At 42.8% G+C, this 18,542-nt stretch overlaps 1 protein-coding gene across 2 annotated transcripts in view; it reads right to left on the reverse strand.

Moving 5' to 3' along the window:
* PTPN11 (protein tyrosine phosphatase non-receptor type 11) overlaps window positions 1–18,542 on the reverse strand; it is a 67,025-nt gene that overhangs the window by 37,904 nt on the left and 10,579 nt on the right. For both annotated transcript variants that reach the window (XM_040416046.1, XM_040416047.1), the window contains exons 3-6: window positions 16,453–16,647; window positions 13,756–13,948; window positions 7,662–7,778; window positions 6,977–7,090 (exon numbers count right to left, since the gene is read on the reverse strand). In XM_040416046.1, the coding sequence (XP_040271980.1) occupies window positions 6,977–7,090; window positions 7,662–7,778; window positions 13,756–13,948; window positions 16,453–16,647 (619 nt within the window). The remainder of the gene's footprint in view (window positions 1–6,976; window positions 7,091–7,661; window positions 7,779–13,755; window positions 13,949–16,452; window positions 16,648–18,542) is intronic.

Consider the following 18,542-nt stretch of genomic DNA (forward strand, 5'->3'; position numbering starts at 1 on the left):
TCCCCGCATCCATATATTTACTTTCAGTGGAAGGTATAATTAATGGGAATTAGCGGTGCTTACAAGCCAGGCAAAGAGATGCATAGGCCATCTGTTTGCAGTTGTTAATTCGGCATTAAATAGAGTCATGGTCATTTAGGTCTAGCCTTTCTACGCCAAAAGTTCTCATTATGCAGCACTATACCTTCCTCAGACACTGCAGCATGAGGCACTAGAACACAGGCAATGCGGTTCTCTTACAGACAGAATGCTGCAATGCCACAATAAAAAGGGCTAAAATCAAACTAGAACCATACAATTAAACATCTGTGCAAAATAATTCAGCAAATGCAAACCCCATCTTTTTAACATTTTCCACTGCTTTCTGTCTGCACCGATCAAGTTACTTATAGCCAAATGTATAAAACCCGTTATTAACCGCGTCGCAGTGAACGGTCAGACTATAACTGTCTATTCATCACCGATGCAATCTTGCGTTCCCGCCGGTTCGTAAACCAGGCTCACTGCATCCCATTTGTGAAATAAACAATGGTTGCAAATATAATCATTTATCCAAAATAAACAGTATATCTGCCACGACTTCCCCTGCTGAAGTGGCGCGTGATAAAACAGCAAGAGTTACTTACTGTATTGTTGGGACTGGCTACTTTTTGGTCATTGGCACAGCGGGAAAGGGTATTATTTATGACCTTTTTACTTTTTTGTTGCTACCGGAAATGTCTATCTTAGGGAACTTTCACACTAGCGTTTTTGTTTTCGGGTATTGAGTTCCGTCACAGGAGCTCAATACCGGAAAAAAACGGATCAGTTTTATCCTAATGCATTCTGAATGGAGAGCATTCCGTTCAGTACGCATCAGCTCAGTCCCTTTTACGTTTTTTGGACGGTAAAAATACCGCAGCATGCTGAAGTTTTCTCTCCGGCCAAAAATACTGAACACTTGCCGGAATGCCGGATCCGGCATTAATTTACATTGAAGTGAATTATTCTGGCAAAACGGATCCGGATTTTCAGTCTGCGCAGACCTTTAAAAATGCAAAAAAAAATATAATAATACCGGATCCGTTTTTCCCGATGACACCGGAGAGACTGATCCAGTATTTCAATGCATTTGCCAGACGGATCCGCATCTGGATCCGTCTGACAAATGCCATCAGTTTGTGTCCGGATTGACGGAACTGCCTGCCGGAATCCTCTGCCGCAAGTATATATAGACCACCTGGTCAAGTTAAAGAACTAGATGATCTACTAGTTGAAGAAATAGCTAAAATGACAATGAAAGGAGAAGTTATCATTATGGGAGATTTCAATCTTCCAGATATAAACTGGAAAACCAAAATAGCAAGTTCTACCAGGAGTACAGATATTCTAAATTCCCTACTGGGGTTATCTCTACAACAAGTGGTTGAGGAGCCAACCCGGAGGGAGGCCATTTTGGATTTGGTATTCACAAATGGGGATTCGGTATATGATGTCATTGTAGGCGAAATCTTGGGATCTAGTGATCACCAGTCAGTGTGGTTTAATATAAGAACTGTGAAAGAGTCCCACCACACAAAAACAAAAGTTTTAGATTTTAGAAAAACAGACTTTTCAAAAATGAAATTAGTCATAAATGAGTCCTTATCAGACTGGAACGGATTACATGGAGTCCAGGAGAAATGGGACTACTTAAAAGGTGCACTATTGAAGGCAACAGAAAATTGCATTAGACTTGTCAGTAAAAGCAAAAAAAGGAAGAGACCACTGTGGTACTCAGCAGAAGTGGCCCAAATCATTAAAAATAAAAAGCTAGCATTCTGGAATTATAAAAAAAAACAGAGCAATGAAGATAAGGAAATCTACAAGATTAGGCAGAGAGAGGCCAAGCAAGTTATAAGAACTTCTAAAGCGCAGGCAGAAGAAAAACTAGCTCAGTCTATGAAAAAAGGGGATAAGACATTCTTCAGATATATAAATGAAAAAAGGAAATTAAAACAAGGAATAACTAAATTAAAAACAAAGGACGGAAGGTATGTAGAAGAGAATAAAGGGCTAGCCGACTGCCTTAATGAATACTTCTGTTCAGTTTTTACAAAAGAAAAAGGAGAAGGACCTCCACTAGAAAGGATGACTAATAAATCATTTGATGCATGTATCTTTACAGAGGAAGATGTTCTAAGTTTGCTGTCTAAGGTGAAGACAAATAAGTCACAGGGGCCTGATGAAATACACCCAAAATTATTAAAAGAGCTTAGTGGTGAGCTGGCAAAACCGCTAACAGATTTATTTAACCAATCATTAGTAACAGGAGTCGTCCCGGAAGATTGGAAATTGGCAAATGTCGTGCCCATTCACAAGAAAGGTAGTAGGGAGGAATCGAGCAACTATAGACCAGTGAGTCTGACATCAATAGTAGGCAAATTAATGGAAACCCTATTAAAGGATAGGATTGTGGAACATCTAAAATCCCATGGATTGCAAGATGAAAAACAACATGGGTTTACTTCAGGGAGATCATGTCAAACAAATCTTATAGATTTTTTTGACTGGGTGACTAAAATAATAGACGGTGGAGGTGCAGTAGACATCGCATATCTAGATTTTAGTAAGGCTTTTGACACTGTCCCACATAGAAGACTTATCAATAAACTGCAGTCATTGAGCATGGACTCCCATATTGTTGAGTGGATTAGGCAGTGGCTGAGTGACAGACAACAGAGGGTTGTAGTCAATGGAGAACATTCAAAACAAGGTCATGTTACCAGTGGGGTTCCACAGGGATCTGTACTGGGACCAATTTTGTTTAATATCTTCATAAGTGATATTGCAAAAGGCCTCGATGGGAAGGTGTGTCTTTTTGCTGATGAAACAAAGATATGTAACAGGGTTGATGTTCCTGGAGGGAAACGCCAAATGGAAAAGGATTTAGGAAAGCTAGAAGAATGGTCAGAACTCTGGCAACTGAAATTTAATGTGGATAAGTGCAAGATAATGCACCTAGGGCGTAAAAACCCAAGGGCAGAATATAGAATATTTGACACAGTCCTGACCTCAGTATCTGAGGAAAGGGATTTAGGAGTAATTATTTCAGAAGACTTAAAGGTGGGAAGACAATGTAATAGGGCAGCACGAAATGCCAGCAGAATGCTTGGATGTATAGGGAGAGGTATAAGCAGTAGAAAGAGTGAAGTGCTTATGCCGCTGTACAGAACACTGGTGAGACCTCACTTGGAGTATTGTGCGCAGTACTGGAGGCCATATCTCCAGAAGGATATAGATACTCTAGAGAGTTCAGAGAAGAGCTACTAAACTAGTACATGGATTGCAGGATAAAACTTACCAGGAAAGGTTAAAAGGACCTTAATATGTATAGCTTGGAAGAAAGAAGAGACAGAGGGGATATGATAGAAACTTTTAAATACATAAAGGGAATCAACTCGGTAAAGGAGGAGAGCATATTTAAAAGAAGAAAAACTACCACAAGAGGACACAGTTTTAAATTAGAGAACAAAGGCTTAAAAGTAATATAAGGAAGTATTACTTTACTGAGAGAGTAGTGGATGCATGGAATAGCCTTCCTGCAGAAGTGGTAGCTGCAAATACAGTGAAGGAGTTTAAGCGTGCATGGGATAGGCATATGGCTATCCTTCATATAAGATAGGGCCAGGGGCTATCCATAGTATTCAGATATATTGGGCAGACTAGATGGGCCAAATGGTTCTTATCTGCCGACACATTCTATGTTTCTATGTTTCTATAAGCATGAAAGTACCCTTACCAAGCCATAGTAGGACACCATTATTTTCCTGTAATGGTGCTCCTTCTTATCCTGCGCAGTGTGACGGCACATGCGCAGTCTTGCTCTCTTCTCTTGCATAGGCTGAACGGTGATGGACCATGTGATGTGACGTCACCACAGGTCCTTTAGCCGGCAGCTCATGATTAAAGAAGTAAGGAGATCGGCAACTATGCCATCAAGAGGAGAAGGTGAGTTAATTATTTTTTTATTTTTAAACCCTCAATTGACCACCTACTAAGCATTCTGTATTAAAGAATGCTATTATTTTCCCTTATACCCATGTTATAAGGGAAAATAATTACATCTATACAACTTTGAACCCAAACCTGAACTTCAGTGAAGAAGTTCGGGTCTGGGTACCACAGTCAGTTTTTTATCACGCACGTGCAAAACGCATTGCACCCGCGCGATAAAAACTGAACAACGGAACGCAATCACAGTCAAAACTGACTGCAATTGGCTACCTACTCTCGTGGGTTTGCCGCAATACACCCGGGACGCATCCTGAACAAATCCGTCACGCCCGTGTGAACCCAGCCTATAGAGCATGCTGCAATTTTCACGCAATGCATAAGTGATGCATGAAAATCACCGCTCATGTGCACAGCCCCATTGAAATGAATGGGTCCAGATTCAGTGCGTTCACCTCACACATTGCACCCGTGTGGAAATCTCGCCCGTGTGAACTCAGCCTTATACTACTGCTATATCAGACCTGGAGATAGTCGGGCAGATCATAGCTTACAAGCATTCGAAGGAATGCGAGTTAGCGATGATCTGCCTGTGTAATGTTTTTTTCCCCCTCCCTTATTTAACCAGTAATAAAAAGCTATAGCTTTACTATATTGATAGTAGTGTTTTTTATGCTTAGGAACCTAAAACATATTAATGCTTTATTGACAAAACAAGGTAGTGGCCACAGCACTCGTCCAGAAGGCTTTTAGGGGTGCACGTCTCACGGATGATCTTCCTCCACCTGGGGATCTTGATATATATTTTTTAATGTATTGGAGACACGCAGTAATCCACACATGGCCAGACACCATTGCAGCCTGAATAAGGGCACCCACACAAGGGCCCGAAATATTGCACTGATGTAGACTATGTACCACTTGTGTTGAAATGAATGAATAAAATTATCTATTTTCAAAAATACTTTACTGGCGTGCTGTCTCCAATACATTCAAAAATGGTTTATTCACAGGCACAATATATTATTATAAAGAAATCAGAAATATGGGTTAGCTTTTTAAGCATAAAAACATTATTCTCAATATGATAAGGCTAAAGCCTTTTATTATAGGTTAAATGAGAGAGAGAGAGAGAGAGAGAGAGAGAGAGAGAGAGAGAGAGAGAGAGAGAGAGAGAGAGAGAGAGAGAGAGAGAGAGAGAGAGAGAGAGAGAGAGAGAGAGAGAGAGAGAGAGAGAGAGAGAGAGAGAAAATATCTGAAGACAAAAATCTCAATTTAAACGTGGGATCTTTACATGCAAGGCCGACCACTTACCACTAAGCTATAGCATTACCACATACAGAAAGATGGTTTTTCTAGACTTAGGATGCTAATATATATTACTAGTTCCTGTACAATCACATATTGTGCTTGTGAATAAAGTAGTAATATGTACATTTCTAAATATCCAGTAAGTGGTGTACATGCTAGGATACAGCTCTGCTGCCTGCTGATGTCTAGCCCTGTCAATCAAGGGGAGGGGGAGTGTACAGAGCACAATGGGCAGTACAAAAGTAGTGCTGCAAGGATGTCATCCATATTTTCTGCACTCTTAACCCTTTAGTGACCACGCATACGTGTTTTTACGGCAGTCACTAAGGGGGCCTTAGGCTGGGCAGCCGCTTTTTTACAGCGGCCCAGGCTACGCGCTGCAGGGGTCCTCCCGCGGCCCTGCTCTAACAGCCAGGACCGGCAGGAGTGCCGATCCGGACTGTTTAACACTTTACATGCCGCGGGCAATGGTGCCCGCCGCATATAAAGTGCTGACAGAGGGAGAGGACTCCCTCTGTCTCCCATTGGAACCCTGAAAATGCGATTGCGGGTTGCCAATGTGTGTGAGGGCTGCCTGGGGTCGGATGTAGGCCCCAGAGCAGCCTTCAGTAATATCCAGTAGGCTGCGCCTCTCTGGCGCAGCCTGCTGGTCAATGTTTGAATAGCATTGCCATTAAAATGCAATGCACTATAGGGATAGTGCATTGCATTTTAAAAGCAATAAAAAAAGCTGTCTGTTAAAGACCCCTTGTGGGACTATTAAGTGGTAAAAAAAAAAGTAAAACAAATAAAAATCATTTATTCAATAAAAAACATTCTAATAAAAAAAAGTACGCTTTTTTTTTCCATTGAAAATACACTTTTTAATGAAAAAAATAAGTAAAAATATTCTTCCCCATATGTTTAGTATGGCCGCGTCCGTAACGACCCTGACTACATAAATATCATGTAAATTATGCCCTACCGTGAACGTCGTAAAAATAAAAAAATAAAGACAGAATTGATCATTTATTCTTAGTTGCCACCGAAAAATCGTAATAAAAAGCGATCAAAAAGCACAATTTACTCCAAAATGATACCAATGAAAAATACAAATTGTCCCGCAAAAATCAAGCCCTCACAAAACTCCATAGAAAGAAAAATAAAAATGTTATAGGTCTTGGGAAGCGGCAATGCAAAAACATTTTTTTCTTTTAAAAAAAAAAAAAAAAAAGGGGTTTTATTGAAAAAAAAAAAAAAAAGAGTAAAATGTAAAAAAAAAAAATATGTATTTGGTATCACTGTAATCATACTGACCCAGAGAATAAAGATATTATGTTATTTATACCGAAAAATGAACGCCGTTTGCTGTTTTTCCCATCTCCCTCCCAGAAAGAGTTAATAAAAGTTAATCAGAAAGTTATGTGTACCCCAAAATGGCGCCAATAAAAACTATAACTTGTCCCACAAAAAAACAACCTGTCATAAAGCTATATAGACGGAAAAATAAAAACGTTATAGCTCGATGAAAAAAAGGAGAAAAATGCTTGGTCAGTAAGGCCCAAAACAGGCTAGTCACTAAGGGGTTAAGCTGCACCAGCAAGACTGAATAGATAACTAACTAGAAGTACTAAAGAATAGTTCCTCGTCCAAAAAGGCTACCTGAATAATCATAGTACCAGAAATAAATGGGAAAGTTTATTATCAGCCATACCTCAAACTCTTCCCAAAAGCCCTGCTTGAATTTATCCGCAGTTTCAGCAGGTTTACTTAGCTCCTTCACTCGACTCTCAATTTCTGCTGCATTTATACGTGTTGTATTCAAAGGCTGAAATAAAGCAATACGAAAGGGTTACTACATGCACTGAAATTGTAACACTGGCCAACTTCTTTTCCCTACACAAGATTTTCTCCATCTTGCCTTTTAGGCTACTTTCACACTGGCGTTTTCGTTTCAATTTCTGAGATCCGTTCAGGGCACTGACAAGCGGTCCAAAACTGATCAGTTTTGCCCTAATGCATTCTGAATGGAGAAGGATCCGCTCAGAAGGCATCAGTTTGGCCTCCGTTCCGTCTCCATTTCGCTCTGAAGGCTGCTTGCAGCGTTTTGGTGTCCGTCTGACGAAACTGAGCCAAACGGATCCGTCCTGACACACAATGTAAGTCAATGGGGACGGATCAGTTTTCACTGACACAATATGACACAGTAGAAAACGGATTCGTCCCCCATAGACTTTCAATGATGTTCAAGACAGATCCGTCTTGGCTATGTTAAAGATACTGAACGGATGCAGACGGTTGTATTATCTGAACGGATGCGTTTGTGCAGATCCATGACGGATCCGCACCAAACGCGAGTGTCAAGTAGCCTTATTTATCCATCCATATTTCTTTTGTACCTGTTTGAGTTGCAGAACTGTTCCAAGTGTTTCAACCATTGGGTTCTTCTTATAATGTTCCACCAGATCTGTCAAAGAATCAAATTTCTCTCCACCACCGACATCATATTTGAGATCCTGAAAAAAAAAAACGATTTTTGGAATTGGAGGGCTACGTTCTCTCATTTCTTGTTGTAACATGTAGGGCCGATTTGCTATCCTTTTCCAATGTCTTTTTTTTTATTATATATTTTTTTCAAATGGATAAGTTAAAGGGATTGTCCTGACCCCAGGAAACCTTGTAAAACAACAAAAAAAACCTGCTCGCCTTTACAAAGCAGTTCCATTGCAGCACTGAGGCTCCCATCCTGTCGACTGGAAGTGGTAATGTGGAGCCATTCATTGGCCTCAGCGGTGACGTGTGCAGAGTCTCAGCACTGCTGAGGTCGGCAAGTGGCTGCAGCAGTCCACATGAACATAGATTGAATGTCATCACTTCTGGTCTGCCAGATATAGGAGCCTCAGTCAGAAGTGGAACACAGCGGTGAATGGGTTCCTTTCTTTTCTGTTTTTTTTTTAAACTCATTTTTTATATGGCTAAGGGTCCATTCACACATCTGTAGAATGGGTCCGTATCCGTACAGCAAATTGTGGAAGGGGTGCAGGCCCATTCATTCTCTATGGGGCAGAAATGGATGCGAACAGCACACAGTGTGCTGTCCGCATCCGCATTTCTGGAGCACGCCCCCGATCTTCCGGTCCGCGGCTCCGAAAAAATAAAAAATAGAACATGTCCTATTCTTGTCCACAATTGCGGACAAGAATAGGCAGTTCTATGAGGGTGGCGGCCGGGTGTATTGTGGATCCGCAATACACTACAGACGTGTGAATGGACCCTTAGAGGGGTGTCAGACAAACCCTTTAACATACCCATAAATTTCCGTGCGGCTTCAGTCATGATTAAAACGTCAATTTGTCTTCAATTGACAAGTATCAGTCACAATTCTTTTTGCAATGGGACAGACAATTGAAAACGGTCTCATTTTTCTGTCCTGTTGGTCAATAGGATCCTGACAGATTTTACACTATCCTGCTTGATGTCCCAAAAAACAAACAAAAAAAAAAAAAAAACAGGACTTTAAAAAAGACTTGGTGTGAACCTAGCCTAAACTGATTAAAAAGCTATTGGCAAATTGATTCCAGCTTCCATCAATAGCAATACAGATTATGATAGATCATATAAAAAATAACGGAACCGATGAAGACTGATATAAACTGGAGGCCTTCTGCATCGGTTAGCGTGACCTAGAAATCAGAAAGTGGAATCATAATTCATAACCACCTTCTAGCTGACCCCATGTAAAAAGCACTTGGGCAGAACGTAGACTTAGATCCGATCAGTTGTGTCCACAACAAAGAACTGAGGGCACAATCATTTCCTATAGTCAAAAGCCGGGGGAAAACCAAGGAAACCTTATCCTAGTACATCCATGATAAAGGACATTACAGCTGCCCTTCAGGTAGGAGCCCTTATTACCTCGTTCCACATGGGTAGCAGAGTCCTCAGGTCAGGTGGGTATAACCAAGATAACAGGTAACCCAGTAAACAAGTCCCAAGACCCATTTAGCCTCGTTCCTCTGCCCTACAGTCCATCATTTTTCTTTTGTAGCCAAGGAATATATGAACACGTCAATGCAATGCTATCAGCAAGTATACAAATTGAAGACCTTCCGCTGTGTTAATTCATCTTTGCAGCATGGGATCCTTACTCAGGATTGAATTCTTTAGGACTTGCCAACTCGACTATGGAGCATGACAGACAGAACTAGGGCATCGGAATAATTCTAGACGCAGAAATCTCTGCTGACGTCCTCATTACCAGCATACCTCAAGGACAAAATATACAAGTGTTTACTGGAAATGGCTCGGCATTTTCCATCTGATTAGATAGAATTGTTTTGCAGCTTCTTATTAAATCGTAATGAATGCCAGGGTTGTGAGCAGAGTCTCTCATACAAGCAGGATGAAAGCCGTCCGATTCCTAGCGGATCCATAGAATAAAGGAATGAAGCAGTAAGGCACTTCTACACAGCAAAGGAAAAAGGTGAAACGCGCTTCGTTATATACAGTATATGGCCACAAGCAATAGCTCACTCTGTAGTAGGACACCGACAGTAAGGGTCCATTCACACATCCGTGTGTGGTTTGCGGATCCACAAAACACGGACAGCGGCAATGTGCATTCCGCATTTTGTGGACCACACATCGCCGGCACTAATAGAATATGCCTATTCTTGTCCGCAATTGCGGACAAGAATAGGAGATGTTCTATTTTTTTTTTTCGGGAACGGAATTGCGGACCCGGAATGAATGGGTCCGCAATTCCGTTCCGCAAAATGAGGAACTAAATTGCGGATGTGTGAATGGGGCCAAAGAAGCATCTCCTTCTTCCAAGAGTCTCAATCTATATATCACCAGCTTAAAGCTACTTTCACACTCGCGTTTGGTTCGGATCAGTCATGGATCTGCACAGACGGATCCGATCAGATGATACAAACGTCTGCATCCGTTCAGAACGGATCCGTTTGTATTAACATAGCCAAGACGGATCCGTCTTGAACACCATTGAAAGTCAATGGTGGACAGATCAGTTTTCTATTACGTCATAGAAAACGGATCCGCCCCCATTGACTTACATTGTGTGTCAGAACTTACATTGTGGCTCAGTTTCGTCAGACGGACACCAAAACGCTGCAAGCAGCGTTTTGGTGTCCGCCTCCAAGGCGGAATGGAGACGGAACGGAGGCAAACTGATGCATTCTGAGCGGATCCTTTTCCATTCAGAATGCATTAGGGCAAAACTGATCTGTTTTGGCCGCTTGTGAGAGCCCTGAACGGACCTCACAAACGGAAAGCCAAAACGCCAGTGTGAAAGAGGCCTAAGGCCTCTTTCACACTGGCGAGTTTTCCGCGCGGGTGCAATGCGGGAGGTGAACGCATTGCACCCGCACTGAATCCGGACCCATTCATTTCTATGGGGCTGTTCAGATGAGCGGTGATTTTCACGCATCACTTATGCGTTGCGTGAAAATCGCAGCATGTTCTATATTGGATGGAGACCCGATCATTATTATTTTCCCTTATAACATGGTTATAAAGGGAAAATAATAGCATTCTGAATACAGAATGCAAAGTAAAATAGCACTGGAGGGGTTAAAAAAAAATTAAAAAAAAATTTAACTCACCTTTATCCACTTGCTCGCGTAGCCCAGCATCTCCTTGTGTCTCCTTTGATGAAGGACCTGTGATGACGTCACTCCGGTCATCACATGGTACGTCACATGATCTTTTACCATGGTGATTCACCATGGTAAAAGATCATGTGACGTACCTTGTGATGACCGGAGTGACGTCATCACAGGTCCTTCATCAAAGGAGACACAAGGAGATGCCGGGCTACGCAAGCAAGTGGATTAAGGTGAGTTAAATGATTTTTTTTTTTTTTTTTTTAACCCCTCCAGTGCTATTTTACTTTGCATTCTGTATTCAGAATGCTATTATTTTCCCTTATAACCATGTTATAAGGGAAAATAATACAATCCACAGAACACCGATCCCAAGCCCGAACTTCTGTGAAGAAGTTCGGGTTTGGGTACCAAACACGCACGATTTTCTCACGCGAGTGCAAAACGCATTACAATGTTTTGCACTCGTGCAGAAAAATCGCGGGTGTTCCCGCAACGCACCCGCACATTTTTCCGCAACACCTGTGTGAAAGGGGCCTAAGGCTGTATTACACTGGCAGATTTTCTGCCAGACGATGTAACGTTCGTTAGCCATAATCTGGCAGTGTAAGGCTACTTTCACACTTGCGTTAGAAGCGGATCCGTCTGGTGTCCGCTCCTATAATGCAAACGCTTGCATCCGTTCAGAACGGATCCGTTTGCATAACCATTAATAAAAAAAAGAAAAAAAAATTTTATTTTTATTTTTTTTTTTGTTCATGATAATGCAAACGGATCAGTTCAGACTTTACATTGAAAGTCAATGGGGGACGGATCCGTTTGAAAATTGAGCCATACTGTGTCATCTTCAAACGGATCCGTCCCCATTGACTTCCATTATAAGTCTGGACGGATCCGCTCGCCTCCGCACGGCCAGGCGGACACCCGAACGCTGCAAGCAGCGTTCAGGTGTCCGCTCACTGAGCGGAGCGGAGGCTGAACGCTGGCAGACGGATGCATTCTCAGTGGATCCGCCTCCACTGAGAATGCATCAGGGCTGGACGGCTGCGTTCGGGACCGCTCGTGAGCCCCTTCAAACGGTGCGCACGAGCGGACACCTGAACGCAGGTGTGAAAGTAGCCTTATACTGCCGCCAATTACCTAATGAACAAGCAAACACTCATTCATCGGTCAATCATGGCAATGGCATAACGATTGCTCCTCCCTATGTTGTGGAGGAGATCACTGGATGTAATAGCAGCGGTCTCTTCCGCTAGCGAGCAGGCGATTGGCAGAAAGGAACGCTTCCTTTGCGACAATCGCCTGTATGATTGCTAGGTCTCTGTTCACATTTAGTTTTATGCTTCTGTCAGAGGTATATGTTCAGAGTATTCTTCTCTACTTCTCTTTAGCACGTCTCTCTGTACAGGAAAGTGTAGCGGGCAGCACTTGTCCTATACAGTGCGGGAGAAAGGGTATGCCAGCACACATCTACCCATATGGCGTATACTGGGTGCATGGGGACCTATGGATACCTTTGGCACATGGAGCTTTCCTAGGCCTGCTCCAAAACAGTCTTAGGGATTCATACAACCTGGAGACTCTCCGATATTTCAAACCCCTCAGCATACAGAATAGGACAGGCGTCAGCGACCACAAGCACTCCAGCTGTTATGAAACTACAACTCTCGGCATGCTCCATTCTCTTCTATGGAACTTCTGAGCAGGTGTGCATACTGGGAGTTGTTGTCTAAAGACTGGAATGTCAGAGAAGGCTAATCTCTGGACTAAGGCCTTACTCTTGGTCAGATTTTCCATCCACAATGAACAGTTTGGTGAAAAACAGCTAACACGTGGATAGCTCTCCTGTACACTCCATTTCCTTTATCACTCCCATACTTTAATGGATGATTCTAATCTGCAAAAACGGAGCATGTACAGAGGGTCTCGCATGAGACACATGCATCCATGAAAATAAACTGATGTGAAGACTGAATTGCCCCATTGACGTGGCCAATGCGCTGTCCATTTTTAAAACCCATGGGAGAGAATAAAGGCTGTCTGAGTAAGAACCAAAGCACCCTAGGGCTGAGGCAGCATGCACACAGTTGTGTATCCGGCTATTCCAGATATGGTGAAGTCCGGCAGTCTGTTCCTCTGCCAGAGTTCACAACGCATATGTGAACTTAGTCTAAAACGGTCATAGAAAATGCAGATCGTAATATCCCTAGTGATTGGAACTTGCTGGTCACTGTAAAGCTGGTCATACACGACACAGGGGCTTGTTAGGTGGACAATTAGGACTCCTGACTCCATCATAACCATGCTGAGGATGCCCGTTTACATCAGTGGGGGCTTGGAAAATAAGTTGCTACCAACTTCTCTGGAACATCAACCCTGTTACAAATCTTTGTGTCATCCGCAAAAAGACACACCTTACCATCGAGGCCTTCTGCAATTTCGCTGATAAAGATATTAAACAATATGGGTCCCAGAACAGATCCCTGAGGTACCCCACTGGTAACAAGACCATGGTCTGAATATACTCCATTGACTACAACCCTCTGTTGCCTGTCCCTCAGCCACTGCCTAATCCAGGCCTAATAGGACTCCAATGATGATGGGGATTCCTATGTAGGTAGAGACTTTGATGTATGGTTTCCACCTGAAATGTTTACATTTTGGCCATTGCTCTTGTCAAAATGAGTGTGTCCCTACCCAGGGAAAGGGAGACATCCATACACAACGTGATAGTGGCAGCACTGAATGGACAATGCCATAGTCTGTAGGGACACACTCCCAACGCTAAGGCTCAGTTTCAATCTAGTTGTAAATTTGTAATCGGAATAACACCCCTGGTGCACATAATAAATAAAAATGAATGACTTACCTGGCACCGTATCATGACATGTGTCACCTTAGACTTGCCGTCATTGTTCTCTCCTTTGTCATCACCTGTGCGAACAGACAAGACAAAATCTCCAGGGTGACTCTGGCTTTCACGCACCAGAAAGCTTCCATGCTTGCCCTTCTCAGTTAGCAACTTTTCGGCCTCCTTCCCTGAGAGATGACCGTGAAACCACCTAAACGCCAAACAGAAGAGGAACTTATGGTCTGATGCGCAAAAGGTTCAAGGATGTTCTATCTATCACTTCTAGATCAATCGACGATTACATGAAAAGTGAGGGACGGGTATTGGTCACATTAACCCTTTAATGACCAAGTAGTTGTGGCCCTAAATGACCAGACGATGTTTAGCGATTTTGCGCATGTGGTGTTTTAACAATTATATTATTTTTTTTTACTACAAAAATCATGAGGCTTTTTTTGGTGACATATAGGGCTGTTTTTATTACATTTTTATACAGCTGTAATGTAGTCTAGTAATTTAGTAATGTGTATGCAAAGTTAAAAGAAAATTTTGTTTTTTTTATTCATATTTTTCAAAGTTGCATTGAAGTATTAGAACAGGTTCAGCCGTTCTGAAATATGATATGTACAGCTATGACAATTGCCTTTATTATACACACAGTTGAGGCACAGGATTATGACCACCAGCTAATAACCAGAGATAGGCTACTTTCACACTTGCGCTTTCCCTTTCCGCTATTGAGATCCGTCATAGGATCTCAATAGCGGGGGAAAACGCTTCAGTTTTGTCCCCATTCATTGTCAATGGGGACAAACCTGAACTGAAGGGAACAGAGTGCACCAGAATGCATTCCATTCAGTTTCATTGCGTTCCTATCGCAGACAGAATAACGTCGCAAGCAGCGTTTTTCTGTCCGCTATGTGGTGCGGAGCAAGACGGATCCATCATGACTCAATGTAAGTCAATAGTGCTGGATGCGTTTTATCCGACACAAAAGAAAACGGATCCGTCCACCATTGACTTACACTGGTTTTAAAGACAAATTCGTCATGTCTATTTTAAAGATAATACAACCGGATCCGTTCATAACATATGCAGACAGTTGTATTATCATGACATATGTGAACGTAGCCTAACCGTCGTTACCGAGAGTGACTCAATTAGGTCCGGGTAGGTGTCACAGGTATCTGGAGCCATGCTGACTGCAGTGCATCCCACAGCGGCTGGGGAAGAAACCAAAGAGCGATCTAGGTGGTCCCACAGATGCTCAATTGGGTTCAAGTATAGGGAACTAAGGGGCCAGGGTAGTAATTTGAAGTCTTGCTCATGCAATGTCGGACATGTCTAGCCATGTGACATGTCGTATTGTCATGCTGGAAGATCCCATCCGCCCCAGGGAAGACAATCAGCATGTATAAGTGTACGTGATCTGCAAGGATGGATTCATACCAAATCAGTTGAGAGTACTTTCCCCAGAGAATTCTTAAGACCATAATGCTGCCACCACCAGCTTTTGTTTTTCCAGCAATGGTTGTGGGGTGTTTGTTCTCTGATGTTTCTCGTCTGACACACCAACGTCCATCCATTCAATGAAGCAGAAAAACATGAAGACAACCCTTTGCCAACCAGTGGAAGTCTGAATCAGTTACTGACATGAAAATTAAAGCATTTTCTGCCAATGAGGTGCAGTGACCGTCTGCGTCAGAGCTCCATACTCAGAGTTCGCTCAACTTTTGTTTGAGACGCACATCTGGTAGCCCCCTGGTTCATTCTGGTGGTGAGCTACTCCACTGTGGGGTGTCAGTCCGCCCTCGCACACCTTCTTAGCCAATGGCCACCTCTCAGGTTCCACGTCGTTTTTTTAAAATGGTGCCATTTGGCCACTTATCATACATTTTCACCACAGCAGCACATGAACAGTTCACAAACTGTGCAATTTCAGAAATACTGCCAATAATCATCCCATTTTACAACTCTGATAAATCGCCCCCATGACACGTAACTTCCTTCATGACCTATAGGCTGCCGACGTCAAAAGTAGGAAGTGGTCCGAATAATGTGACTCGACTGTGTATATAAACACACACACACACACACACACACACACACATATATATATATAGATAGAGGGAGAGAGAGATGCATGTATACATATTATTTAACAGTTTTCCACTGTAACTGGGGCAGGTACAGGGGCCCTGTCATTAGTCACCGGCAGAGCAGATTTGGGCCTGTCCCCAGAAATTACATGATTGACAGGTCCAATAGAGGGGGTGCCACCTCTATTCACTACACTGCACTCAATGAGTGCTATGCAGACTGGAACAAAAAAAAATTATAAAAAATAAAAGTGTCATCATTTATAAATTGCTTCTTTCTTCTCATTGGGATCCCCAGCTGTCTCTCATTGTGGGAGAGCTTCAAACCTGTGCTATATATTTACAATGCTGTAGGTTTAAAGGCCAGTACTATGAGCCATACATGTACAATATGTGGTCCAAAACTGTAGATTTCACTATTAGTAAAAAAAAGAACAACTGTTGAAACCTATGGACATATACACCTAATGAAATGGGATTTGTGTCGTCCCCACATTTACTCCTTGGACTGTATCCCATATGGCACGATATGGTTTGCCTCTGCCATGCGCATCTAATGACAGGTTTTGGTAGTCGGTACAGAACACGGGCATTTATGTAACTGACGTAGACTCACCTCTCTGACGTGGGATCAGCACAGTTTAGAGGATATTTCAGCTCAATAACATCCCCATTTTTTTCCTTCAGTTGTCCATGGTGTTCCATGTAATACTGAACCAACTCAGCGAGAGTGGCAAATTTTTCCCCTCCATACAAATCATAGTAATCACCGGTGTTCTGGATCTTAATGTGCGTCACTGCTCCATTCCTCCTACAATGAGAAGTAAGACAATCATCAATGTACTGTACATCGGGCCTAACACAGAAGACTGCGTACAATAGAACTAGTAGCCGTCGGCTAGTACATCCTTACATGCATGCAACTAAAATATTCTAGTTTTAGATTATGTTGCTTTGCACCAACTACCTTGTGCAAAATACCATACAATTAGGCCACTGCTACTAAGGGGTTAATATGGAGTACAGAAGAAATGCTTAAAGAGGACCATTCATGGGTTTATATATAAGTAGTAACTGGTATGCTTACCAGATAGGGCGGCCCCTACAGATGCCAGCACTTTTTTTTTTTTTTTTTTCAAAATTCCCCTCCGTTCCAGCGCTGTGTCCCCCGCTGTTTTTCGGGCCCAGTATGTTCATTTAGAGTATCGGTACATGGAGGAGACAGCAGGGTTTCCTTCTCCCCAATTGCAGCGTCAAAGCCAGGGAGAAAAATAGCTCACCTTCCCCCTGGCTGTGACGCTCCCCTCTGCGATTGCACCAAGCTACAGTCAGGGAGAAGGAGACGCGGGGCGCGAAAAACTGCGGGGCACACAGGGATATTTAAAAAAAAAAAAAAAAGTGCTGGCATCTGTAAGGGCCGCCCTATCTGGTAAGAATACCAGTTTCCAACATACTGTATAAACCCATGAAAAGTCCTCTTTAAAGCTGGGGCTACATGTCAAACAATATCCCATCAAACGACTGTCAATGGTGCTGTAATGCGACACCCTTCGACTGATGGATTTTGTGTCGCAAGTCGCACACGACTTTTACTCCATTGACTTTAAAGGGTTATTCCCATCTCAGACATTGGTGGCATACTGCTACGATATGCTGCCAATGTCAGATAGGAGTGTGTCTCAGAGGTCGGAACAATACCCATCTCCAGAACAGGCTCCCAAAAGTGAAGGAGCGCACACCACGCATGCACAGCCACCACTTTTCACCTGTATGCCAGTTTACAAAGAAAACATGGATATTTTCAGAACTTCCATAGAAGTGAATAGAGGGTGCTGCGCTTGCAGTGTTCTATCCTTCACTTTCGGGAGCCAGTTCAGGAGATAGGAAAGGGTCTAAGGGGTGGGAACAATACCGATCGGACATTGGGGGGCATATCCTAGCAATATTCCACCAATGTCTGAGATGGACATACCCTTTTAAAGTAAATCGCATGTGTACGGCTGAAATTAAGAGTTTGCGCGACAGCAAGTCACTGCAAAGTCGTGCAACTTGTTGTCACATGACTACTTTAAAACTGTGATTTTGCTGAAAAAAAACACAACCGTATCGCATGCGACTTACATTAAAGGGCTATACCCATCTCAGACATTGGTGGCATATCGCTAGAGTATGCCACCAATGTCAGATAGCTGTGGGTCCCACCTCTGGGAACTGGCTTCCCAGACTAAAGTGGTTGCATCATGAAGACAATCACTTGTGTTAAATGGAAGCCAGATGACCACCACAGATCCAGGTTCTCTAGCCCTCCGAGATCAGCTGCCGTCACAGAGGGAACCCAATTCTTGCAATACATTTCACTGCAGGGGCCAAGATATGGAGAATGTGCGTCTTCCTCAGACAACCCCCTTTAGAGCGTACCTCCCGTTCTACAAGAAACATTTTTACTGACTCCAGTATTAGAAAGCACAGCACCACGTTGTCTTTTACTGCCAAGTGCAGCAAGCAAACACTCTGCAGAATCATACCCTACAAGCAGAACTTGTGCAACTGGAGGTATACTAATAGGATTTCACCCACTAACATCATTTATCACCTACCCACAGTATAAGTGATAAATGTAGGATCGCCTGGGGTGGGGAATCTGGCCACAAAAACAGGGGTCCCTCGTCACTTTGTGAATGACGTGGGAGAACACATGGGCGACCA

Source organism: Bufo bufo, chromosome 2 (genome assembly GCF_905171765.1).
Source record: "Bufo bufo chromosome 2, aBufBuf1.1, whole genome shotgun sequence".
NCBI lineage: Eukaryota > Metazoa > Chordata > Amphibia > Anura > Bufonidae > Bufo > Bufo bufo.